The 12552-nt window shown below is 43.0% G+C and overlaps 1 protein-coding gene across 1 annotated transcript in view; it reads right to left on the minus strand.

The window, feature by feature from the left end:
• The window catches only part of MAP3K15 (mitogen-activated protein kinase kinase kinase 15), a 98170-nt gene that overhangs the window by 26410 nt on the left and 59208 nt on the right, over nucleotides 1-12552 (minus strand). The window contains 5 exon segments of the mRNA XM_071213256.1: nucleotides 84-215; nucleotides 2673-2806; nucleotides 4370-4457; nucleotides 6170-6265; nucleotides 8728-8777. Of these exon segments, the coding sequence (XP_071069357.1) occupies nucleotides 84-215; nucleotides 2673-2806; nucleotides 4370-4457; nucleotides 6170-6265; nucleotides 8728-8777 (500 nt within the window).

Raw genomic sequence — 12552 nt, forward strand, 5'->3', positions numbered from 1 at the left:
AAAGCGGCAGGACAGGCAATGGCATTCACATTATATTTTCGTTGGTGATTTTCGGAGTGTGAGAGCAGATGCCCTGTGATTACTCACCTCCAGGCACCTGCTCCATAAATATCTTAACGTAGCCGCCCTCCGAAACGGAGCCCAGGTACTGAACGACATCGCAGTGCTTGAGGTACTTGTGCAGGGCTATCTCCTCGTGCAGGGGCTGCGAGAACCTGCCAGGAAACACACAGCCGGCATTGCCTCCCAAGCCCCCGGCACTCGGGGTCCGCGTCACACCTCACTGGTATCTGCTGCCGCCGAGGACCAGCCTTTCTTTCTGGAAACGCCCCTTGGCTCCCCTGATACTACTCAGCTTCCCATCTGGACAACAGGGATAATAATACCAGGCATGCAGGGCTGCTGGGGCCAAAGTGCGTCAAGGCGCTTAGTCACTTCCTGACTGCTACTGTTACCATCGCTGTTGTTATGGCTTGAACGCTCCACCTGTCCTTTGCCCTTCTCACCAGCCGCTCTTCCTCTGTCTCTCGTGAAGCGGTGGTTTTTCTGGAAGGTTCTGCCCTCAGCTGCCTTCTAGTCCCCTTCCTCGTCAGTCTATTCTCCGCCTGACCGCCATACAGCGTCTTCCTAAAGCGCACGGCTCACTCACCCTGTCACATGCTATTGCTTCACGGGCCACCCAAGGACCTTCAAACTCAGGCCAAACGATACCTTCTTTTATCTTTGCTGTTCTCAGAACACCCTTTGTGCTTTAACAGCCCTGTTCTGCCCTCCTTTTCTGTGTACTGGCCTTCCTTTTTTACTACCACAAACTCCTACTCATTGCTCAGAGACCAGTTCAAAGGTGATTCCTTTTCTCAGTCTTGCCACAGCACACCCAGGAAAAAGAATGCAGCCCCATGTTCTTAAAACCCTCTGTGTTCCCCTCTGGTGTGGCGCTCGACACTTTGACTTACAGGCAAACCACCTGCCTCTCCCACCAAACCAGGGGCGCGGTGAGATAAGAACACCAGCCTTTCACTCCTCAGCGCCAGCCCTGAGTCTGGCACAGAAAATGTGCCCAATCATCCTGAGTTAAGCCTGGATATTTAGGGAGCTGGACCAGGCAGTCTCCAAGGTCCATTCTAGCTCTAAAATCTCAGGATCTGCTATCAGCAATGAAAATCTAAACAACTACTCTAACTAACTCAAGGAGATCATAGGTGCCCACATTTCCCCCAAATAGACACAACTTCAACAACTCATCTATCATTAGAATAACAGAACCCTGGATAAGGAATTCAAGGGACCTGGGTCCTAGTCTTGTTTCTGTGTGTCCATGGGGAAGTCATTTAATCTTCCCCAGCTTGGTTTTCTTATTGGTAAAATAAAGAACTTAGACTATCCTGTTTCAGGTCTTGTTTTATAATTCAAATGTCCTAACACTATCCCGTTAAAAAAGAATGAATGAGGGGTCTTACAGCTGGTAGGAATCACTTACAACCTGTCCCTAACAAACCACTCACCTGTGCCCAGCACTGAAGGCAACACTGCAGGTGTGGTCTGACCATGCCTGGGGACCATGGAACTATTATTTCCTATGTGTGGCCATTACTGCAGATGCAGCTTCTCTACAAGTGTTTATTGACAGATGAACGGACAAACAAAATGTGGCATAACCATACAATGGAATATTATTCAACCACAAAAAGGAATGAAGTTCTGATACATGTGACAACATGGATGACCCTTGACGATATCATGTGGCGTGAAAAAAGCCAGACATAAAAGGCCACAGAGTGTATGATGTCCACTTATATGGAAGGTCCAGAACAGGCAAATCCACAGAAACAGAAAGCAGATTGGTGGTCTCCAGGGACTGCGGGGAGGAGGGATGGGGGATGACTGCTTAATGAATACAGGGTTTCCTTTTCTTTTGGGGTGATAAAAAAGTTCTAGAAGTAGATAATGGTGATGATTGCCCAACTTTGTGAATGTCCTTAATGCCACTGAATTGTACACTTTAAGAAGATCAAAATGGTAAATTCTGTAGCATGTGTATTTTACAATTAAAAAAAATGCTTACAGCCAACGTTGACATATTCTTGTTCAGAATTAGGTAGGTTTTACGTTTTTAAAGACACAAACATTTAACAAGATACTAAATAATGTTGGAGAAATAAATTAATAGCACTAGTGTAAAAAAAAAAAAAGCCCCAAATCCATGGGTGAGGTTGAAGGGTAGGGTATTAAAAAAAATCTCTATTGTTTCTAGTTTTTTTACTGCGTGTAATTTTCTGTAATGATACATCTGAACAAATAGTAGCCATTTTAAATCATTACAATGTAAATTTAAACTCGCTAAATCACAGTTTTAAATATTTGCAAATAACCTTTGATGTAAAAATTGAAAATTCCAGACCTTGTTGACAGGGAGAAATGAAATGATGGTTTTCTTTTTAAAATATGACCCTCAGCAATCCATATGCCTCTGAGTGAATTTATTCCATCTTCTCAATCTATTTCTAACACAGGCAGAGAACCAAAGCAAATCACCCTTATTACAAGAGAACGACAAAATTTTCAGTGACCTAAACTCTCCCATATTAACTGCTCTGAACCATCCGTGGTGGACGAGGGATTTGGGGTATCGAGATGGCAACTGAAGAACGCGAGATATCTGTCCAACTTGCCTGCTATTTCGTTCCGGGATTTCTTTGATGGCTATTCGCACTTGATTGCTCAGATCTCTTCTGGCGTAGACGATCCCATACGTGCCTCTCCCCAACACGACGCAATCACCGTTGGCATCCTGGTCATACTTGTACTAAAGAGGAAGAGTAAGCAGGGCAGCAGAGCACAGCGCTTGTGGTCGAGAAACTCCCCATCCCCGAGGCATAAAAATTGCCCGCGATTTTTAAAATTTATAACCATTTGTTTGAATACGAGGACTTTTCATTACTTTAGAAGGGTAGAAGCCCCTGTTACTCATGTATTCAGAAAATGATTTTCTGAAATGGAATCCAAGAGATTACATGGCTCACATGTTCCTTAGTGGGCTCACCTTCTGGAAATTTCCCCCTACTTTAATGCTGCAATTTAAAAATGCTTCTAAGCATGTGAAATGCCCCAAAACAGGTGTTATGAACTCGTCAGCAAACTTCTTTGCATTGCCCCCCAAAAGAATCAAAGGTCAATAAAATTATGTTTCTCTTCTAATGAAAAAACACATGTTGGGGTTTCCCCCCACTTTTAGATGTGTAGATCTAGCATTACAGACATGCTGCAAAAATTCAGCCAACAGTTAGCTCTGCTATTTTGTTCTCCCAATCTCGGCATCAAAAGCTGTCACACATGGCTGATTATTTTTGATGATGAAAACAAATGGAGCTCAAGGCTGACCAGCGTTTATTTAGGGCAGGGGGGCAGCAGTGGATTGCTTTTGTTATTTTATACGCTCTACTAAATCGCAGCCTATACACGGAACAGGGTGTGTGTGCATGCACGCTTCTGTCCACATCTCCTTCTAGCGATGCTCATGACAATTGAGATTACTAAACGGTCCCATCACTGTCTGATTTCACTAGAAACCAGTCTACTCCATAAAAGACTTTTCATTTCACACTTTCCCTGTCACCTATGTATGCTACCTTGAAAGTACATCACTCAGTTCATTTCTACAACAAACTGTGATTCTAAGCTAAGAATTCTAGTACCTAACTCAATTATTTAAGTGATTCCCTTTGATCTTTTCTGAAAGACACCTCAAGGAATCTATTTCAGGCAAGCTTGAAAGAACAGTAAAATCTCATTTAATTGTAATCATTGGGAGAACTTGAATTAATGACAAATCTGATTGATTGTGCAGGACTTAAAAAAGATCTACAGTGGCATATTAATTGTGGGCTACGACTGTTCTTTCCCAAAGAGAGGATGAGGGTCTTATTTTCTTAAAAATGATTTAAAATTTTTATATTTAATATACTAAGTGCAAGTAGATCTAACTAAAGACATTTTAGACATAAAAGAAAAAGTCTGCTTCCAGTTGGTCAACTATTACTCTTATAGTCTCGTAAATATTACTGTCTAGCTTAGCAACATTTTTTTATAGGTTGTGCACAAAAATAAATTCCAGACAGGTCCATGGCTACATTTGTCTTACAAATTCTGACTGAGAGGATCCCATGAGACTTTCCTTCAGAAACACATTAAGCTGATGGCTGTGGTTCATAAATGAGTATACATATAAAATTACACACAGAAGAATGTGACATGTTCCTTATGCATTAGAGACATGATAACTGCTTTTCAATTTTGCCTTTTCATGTTTCTTCATCTGGGGATGAGGAAGTGGAACACGTTTCCATGTTCTAGAGCTTCCGTGTCTCACCTCTAAAGCGTCACCATTGGTCTCTCCATCCAGCTCCGCCGTACTGCCCACTGCGTTGGTTATCATCTCCTTGACCAAAGAGCAAAATCTAGAACAGCACAGATGAGGCAAAGATGCTGCTGGCTATTGTCACTCTTGCTCCTTACTTTTAACTTAGCCTTTTTAGGTTAAACTGTGCTTAGATATAAACCCCGTCATTACAAGTTCATGGACTAATCAATCCACTCCTCAAACGGACAGGGGTTTTCATAGTCTAATACCTAACGTGATACTTGAATCCCCTCCTATACAGTATCCCCACTAATTGGATGGCCACTGATGCTTGAGCACTTCCAGTGATAGAGAACTCACTACCTCCCACTGTAGCTCATTTTTTGAAGTGATGACAACTAAAAACAACATGTGATCCTGGATTGGACCATGGCCCAGAGAAAAAATCTTTGGTTTTGCTAGAAAGGACATTAATGAACAATACATGAAATTTAAGTAATTTGATAGATTGGATAATAGTGCTGTCCATCCTAACTTTCTGATTTAGATAACTGTACTGTGATTACACATGTGAATGTTCTTGTTTTTAGGAAATAGTCACTGAAGTATTGAGGAGGAACAGAACATTATGTCTACAACTTACTCTCAGTCCAGAAAAAAATAATCCTTTGCATATAGAGAGAAAGTTAAAACAAACACAGTAAAATGTTAGCATTGGAGAATTCTGGGCGAAACATACATGGAAATTCTTTGCACTGCATTTTGAAATTTTCCTGTAGGTTTTAGGTCTGAATATTTTCCACCAAAAAATAAATTAAAAAAAAAAACACCACATGGAGCAAAGGATTTTAGTAGACATCTCTCCAAATACCCAATAAGCACATGAAAAGATACTCAGTATCATTAGGCATTATTAAGCATCATTAGGGAAATGCAACTCAAAACCACAATGAGATGCTACCTCAGATTCACTAGGATAGCTAGAATCAAAAGGACAGGTAATGACAAGTGTCGGCAAGGGTGCAGAAAAACTGGAATTCTCATGCACCGCTGGTGGGAATATAAAATGGTGCAGCTATGTGAGAAAACAGTTTAGCAGTTCCTCAAAATGTTAAAAATCAAACTACCACATGACTCGGTGATTCCAGTCCTAGGAATCTACCCAAGAGGATTGAAAACATACCTCCCCACCAAAACATCTGCTTGAACGATCATAGTCATAGAAGCGAAAAAATGGGAACAACCCAAATGCCCAACTGATGAGTGGATAAATAAAATGGGCTTTAGCCATACAATGGAATATTACTTGGCAATAAAAAGGAATGAAGAAATGATTCATGCTACAAAATGGATGAACCCTGAAAATATTATGATCAATAAAAGAAGCAGACACCAAAGGCCAAATACTGTATGTGTCCATTTATGTGAAATGTCCAGACAAGGCAAATCCATACAGACAGAAAATAAATTAGTGGGTTCCTAGGGCTGGGAGAGGGGGTGCAGTGGAATGAGGAATGAGTATTAATATGGGGATATGAAGTTTCTTATTGTAGTACTGAAAATGCTCTAAAATTAAATTGTAGTGATAGCTGCACAACTCTAAACATACTAAAATCACTGAACTGTATAATTAAAATGGGTGGATTGTATGGTATATGAATTATCTCTCAAAAAACCTGCACATTTTTTTCCCCTTCAGTTAAAATCTCAAAACAGGCAGTTTAGCAAATGAGTGTTTTTCGCAAGATGGGCCCTTTAAAATGGCTCACCATCATCAGACTGCAAATCCACTAATCAGCTATAACTCACCTATGACGCTGGTCTTCAGTGGAAAAGCAGATTTGAAAGTCATCAGAATTATCGTGGACGTAAAGAAAACAACACCGTTCATCAAGCTTGGATATGCTGTAAAATTTCAATAAAGGAGACTCTTTGTGACACATAAATTATGAGACCAATTTTAAATTTCTGAGAAAACTTCACAACAGATTTTCTTCCATTTTACAAATTTCTGAAAGATTCATCAAGGTTTTAACAGATGTCCCCAAGATGTGCCTTTTTTCCTCTTATGAAATTTGAATAACAGGGAATTTATCTCGCTTATGTTTGCGTTTGTTTTCATCAGTTGACTTTAATATGTATCAAGAATTTACTACATATTCAGAGCTAAGCAAAGCATATGGGTGACAGAAAAGACAACACAATATGGTCTCTGCCCTCAAGGAATTTATAATGTCATGAAAGTGACGAGAAAGGCATTTGTGAAATAATTCATTATGGCACCAAGAGAACTTCTAGACTTGAAAAATATCAGGACACAGTACTCATAGCCTTGCAAGAGAAGGAGAAATAAACGTGGCATTTTAGCTCAAGAAGGTCAACCAGCACACCAGGGAGCCAAGAGTGCCTACAACTGCAAGCAGGAGAATTGCATCCATCATCCATGTGGAATCTAAGCCCCCTCTTGATATAGATGTGGAGTGGACACAACCATTCCAGGGCCCACAGGATGGAGGAATAGAGTATGGATTAGAGTGGACTTACTGATATTCTATTCATGAACTATTGTGATTACTAATCGAAGAAAATGTAGTATTGATATGGAGAAAATGGCCACAGTAGCTGCTGGGGATAGGGAGTAGGAGGAAGAGATGTGATGTGGGGGCGTTTTCGGGACGTGGAGTTGTCCGGGGTGGTGCTGCAGGGACAGTTAGAGGATATTGTATGTCCTCCCATGGCCCACTGGGTGGACTGGGGGAGAGTGTGGGCTATGGTGTGGACCATTGACCATGAGGTGCAGCGGTGCTCAGAGATGTATTCACCAAATGCAAGGAATGTCTCATGATGATGGAGGAGGTTGTTGTTATGGGGGAAGGAGTGGGGTGAGGGGGGTAGGGGGTATATGGGGACCTCATATTTTTTTAATGTAACATCAAAAAAATAAATAAAGACAAAAAAAAAAAAAAAAGAAAGGCCTATAAATGTCATCAGGCCCAGTCTGATCCAAGGTCTGGGCCTGACTCTACAGCTGTTCCGGCAGGTAATACTGAACCTGCCTGAACACATGCAGGGACAGATGATCACCATACTCCAACTACTGATGAATTCCACTGCTGCAAAGCTCCTGGCCACACTGTGCCAGAGTCTCCACGATGGCCTTCATGCTGCTAGGTGGGGTTGTGGAGAATAAGGCTAGACTCCCTTCTGCAATTAGCCCTTCCAACAAATGAAGTCACTTTATGTTGTCCCCTTAAGTCACCTCTTCCTGAGATCCGCACCTTCCTTATATGTCATGTATTTATTAAAAGACCGAAACGGAGTTGAAACAGCAATAGTGAGTGATTCAGAAAGCGTTAAAACGAGGTCATACATGAGCAAGTTTTCAAAACCAGTCTGTAAAGGAACTATCACAAGGTCGTTGTATCACAATCTCAGGGCCCGAGTCCCCAGTCCCTTTGTGCATTCCCCTTGATGGCTGAAGTGTCAGCCAGAGTTGTCTCTTCATTTCTCCAAGGCTAGTGAAGAACGAGGAGGTACAAACAGAAGGTTCTCAAACAGCTTAGATATTGAGTAATACGTTGACAATGCTCAACATTTAAAAAATTACCTTGTATTTTCTGGGCAGTAGTCCCCAAACACATTATGTTCTAAAATTATTTCTCTCTCTTTAAAGCCACATAAACATTATCCCAATTTAAACATGGATGCACCCAGGGCAGGATCATACTGCATCTAAAGTTAACTGGGGATTTGTCTAGTGTCCTGTGGTAGTCTCAGAATCAGAGAAAGGACAGAGAGTTCTAGTCCAAATCCTTCTACTGATGGATAAAGAAATTGGCCCGGAAAGATTGAGTGGGTTTCCCAAGGTCACATAGCAGAAGAAGGATTAGAACCCTTGGACGTGCTGGCATGGTGATGAACTCAGCTGAGTTGTGTTAGCCCTGCTTTGAGAAGGCTATGTTGCTCACACCCAAGTGGACACCACTCCTTATTCAAAGGGTAAATGCCACATCTCTTCTTGGAATAGACCACAATACCCTTGGGTGCCATTACTCTGCCCAGGAGAGACCCCATCCTAGTGTCATTATCACCCTTTCTAGAAATACAATTTTACTTTTTAAACAGTTTGAGAGACTAGTGTTTCGTCTGCTGGATATGAGAAAAACTACTCTGTTATGACAGGCCAAAAGTCCTCATTAGCTGATGTTCTGAAATAGCTCAGGCAGGGGCAACCAAACAGAAAAGAATCCATCATGGATTCCAGTAAAGATGAGGATATATTAATAAATAAGTGAAAACATCACATTATAGAAAACATTGTTATTTGCATTAAAACAATAATTACATTTTTTCTCATATGTTCTTACCTTATTCCCCTAATGGAAGAGGCTGTAAAATTCCACTCGTGTATTTGTTTCTGCAGGTATCAAAGACAGAAATCAACAGCTTGATTTTTTTCAAAGCAGAGAGCAGCAAAGAATAATTTTTCATTTTATTCTATAGTCAATCACTTCTGCTATCTTACTTTCAATGGAGCTTTAGGGCTTAGAGCAGTATACTTTGCACAACTGAGAACACCAGAAACATTTTGATATATTACATAAATTCATTTGTATCTATAATCCAGTTTAGAGCAAATGATCTAAATTGGAGGTAGAAACAAGAAGTACACAGTGGCCTACCATCTTCTGTCAAGGTATCAGCAAATCCTAAAATGAGCCTGGAAACAGCCCACCCAGGATGAGTGACCTGCAGGAATGTTTGGCAAAACAAGACTGTGGCAGATACCTCTCAGTGTTCACCAATCCCCATTTCTTCTTCTCCCTGGGCACGCAGCTAGACTACATTTTCCAGCCTCCCTTGCAGCTATGTTGGGCCATGTGAATGAGATCTGGCCAATGGAATGCGAGCAGGAGGGATGTATGCCACCTGCAGGCCTGGCTCATGAAATGCTCCACAGCAATTCTCTGCATTATCTTTTCCCGTCCATGCAGGAACAGCATTCCCCCTCCTCCAACCTGGATATGAGGTGAGCCTTAAGTAAATTTGTATCACGTTAAGTCATTGCTATTTGGGGCTGCTTTAGCAGATGGCCTACCATGATTAATACAGAGAATTACAAGGATTCCCATCTGTACAAGGAGCTCTTTAACAACACTGCCTCTCACTCCCCTTGCCCCACCCCCCCATCCCTTCCCTTAAACTGAACACAAAGCCAAGTTGCAGAGCATCTGCAATTTTGGTTTCAGAAAAGCTATACATCACGCAACAACAGAACATAATTTTAAAGGGGAAAACACATTTGGTTGGCCTGAGAAGTGTCATAAAAGACCAGTCATGCCACCCAGGGAAGAAAGGGCGAGAGCCAAGTGAACAAGCAGATGGCTCAGAAGAACAGCCATGAGCAGTCGGCCAACACGTTTCCTGTCATCCTGGGGCAAGGGCAGCAGGAAGAGACTGGGAGGACGGTCCCCATGAATGAAGATCCATTCATACATGCTGATTAAGCAGCTACTACATGCCAGGCAAAGTACCAGGCACTTGGATGACAAAGCCCTCATGAGGCTTCTGTTTGAGTGAGAGAAGATGGAGGATAAGTTAAATAATTATATACATGATGGTAAAAAAAAATCACAAAAAATAAAACAGCATGAAGGTGGGGCAGGGGATGACGTTGTTAGACAGGATGTGCAGGAAAGGCTCTTGGATAACTTTTGAACAGAAAACCAAAGGAGGTGAAGGGGTGAGCCATGTGGATATCTGGGGGAAGAGTTCCAGGCAGAGGGAACAGCAAGTGCAAAGGCCTTGAGGCAGGCATGTTCGAGGGCCAGCGTGGAGGCAAGCAGGGCTGGAGCAGAGTGAGTGAAAGGAGAGTAGGAGAGGAGGCTGGCCGGTTGATGGGAGCAGAGCACCAGGACTTCTGCTATTACTATGCCCAAGATGGAAGCCACTGGGAGCTGTGAAAAACAAAACATGAATGGCATCAAACCAGATCCAACCACAGAGACATTCCTGCATAAAAGCTGAGGCTTGGAAAGTTAAAAGAAGGGATTCTAGGGAGCAAGGAGAATGAGAACAAAAGTGCATGGGGGAGGGAAGCGGCTGTGGCTCCATCAGTTGGGCCCCCATCTAGCATATGGGAGGCCCTGGGTTCATGTCCCAGGGTCTCCTTGTGAAGGCAGGCTCGCCCGCACACTACAGAGCACCACCTGGCTCACAGGTGCCTTGGAGCGCCGCCCAGCCCACAAGCGCAGTGGAGAGCCGACTCAGCAAGGTGACGCAACAGAAAGGGAGACAAGCAAAAATGCAGAAGAGCGCGCAGCAAACGGACACAGAGAGCAGACAGCACGCAAGCCGCAATGGAGGGGGGGGGATAAATTTAAAAAATAAATACGGACACAGAAGAACGCACAATGAATGGACACAGAGAGCAGACAGCACGCAAAAGGCTGCAAGGGGGGTGGATTAAAAAAAAGGGCACAGGGGTCTGAGGCCCTACAGGGCCAACTCAAGAGGGCCAGTGACAGGACAGTCTGGCTCATGTCAGGGACAAAGAGAAGGGAGGATTGTATTTAGCTAGAAAGCAAGCCAAGGGTGCCAGGACTGGTCGGGGACTATTAGGAGGGCCAGGATGACTGGGGTTTCTGTTTTTAAATCAAGCTTTTTAAAATCAAAGTATTACATACACAGAAAAGGGCACAGATTATAAGTGATCAGCTCAACACACCTTCACAAAACAAAATCCCCTGTAGCGAGCAGTCTCATCAAGAAACAGGGCATCGTCAGCATCTCGGAAGCCCCCCTCACCACTTTTTCAGACCCTAAATCACTCCTTTCTCCACGAAGGCAACCCCTCTTCTGACCTCTAACACCATGGAACATTTTGCCTGTTCTGGAATATTACGTAAATTGAACCATGAAGCACACGCTCTTGTGCATCTGCTAGTACAATTTTTCATAAGATACTGGGTAGTGGAAGGTGGGGCTGGGAGCACTGCTTCTGATCTGGTTTCCAGCTGGGTCGATGGACACCCAGTACCTGATCAAGGAATGTCTGATGGTCCTTCTGTCAGGATCCTAATGTTTTCGGAGCAGGGATACTTGACCATATCTGAGCCACGATGAAGAAATGGATGTAGGATGGTAGCTTTCCATGTCAGTGTCAGAAGCCCCTTCCCCCCAAAAGGGTGTTAGAACTGGAGCCAGCGGTGGACTAGGCGGAAGAGGGCCTGGGAGCCAGAGGGAGGGGCCCGTGTCCAGGATCCCCTGGATACTGACTCAGTTTCACCCAGGATCTCCAGCAGGCTGACTCTGGCTAAAAGATAAGGAGAGGTTTGGCGATTTGGGGCCATTTTGTATTAAGAGTATAGACTTTTTGTGTAAGTTCATCCAGTTGCTGACATGAGTATAAAAGATGCAAACCAAGAGCTTTCCAAAACTAGCAGCCCTGCCAGTGTGGATGGCACCGTGGAGCTGTGGGGGCCAAGAGAAGCTGAGGGAGAAAGGCCGCACTTGCTCCGGCCCTGGCAGGCCTCCTTGCCTTGGCGTGCTGGATGCAGCTGGCCTGGCTTGGGGAGACCAATTTCGCACATCTTTTCCTAAGCCCATGTTCAGTGACCTAAGTTTTGGACTCCCTGGCTAATGTGCCTCGCTGCACAGTGTGGGTATACACACATACTCAGGCCTTCCACCAGCAGTAGCCCACTGGGGCAAAAACGCCTAGAGAAACGTCATCTTGCTCTCGGCAAATCTGCTTGGGTTCAATATCAGCAGAATTTCAAAAGAGTAAATGAAGCAAGAGCAAGCTTTAGTCTCAAAAAAAAAAAAAAAAAAGAAAAAGTGCAATTTCTCCCAGACAGTTCCTCTGACAACTACGAGAACTTGTACAAAACATTTCACCAGTGAGGGAAAATTAGCATTTGCTGCTTTGCATAGTTCTTTTCTATTTCTAATTAAGGACTACATACAAAAAAGGTCAAAACATTTACAACTAGTGAGATATTTTATGAGCCACCAGAAATTTCCATTAAGGGATAGCAACCATTATGGGATTCAAACGAGATGGGCAAAATTTGCCGAATTCCATGAGTTCAAAACCCTTTTGGTCTAAAAGTACAAAGAGTCACGTTAGTAGCATTAATTTTTCTGCAACTGTCTTTCAAAATGTGAGGTATATGGCACCTATACCAATG

The sequence above is a fragment of the Dasypus novemcinctus genome, chromosome X, assembly GCF_030445035.2.
Source record: "Dasypus novemcinctus isolate mDasNov1 chromosome X, mDasNov1.1.hap2, whole genome shotgun sequence".
NCBI classification, from domain to species: domain Eukaryota; kingdom Metazoa; phylum Chordata; class Mammalia; order Cingulata; family Dasypodidae; genus Dasypus; species Dasypus novemcinctus.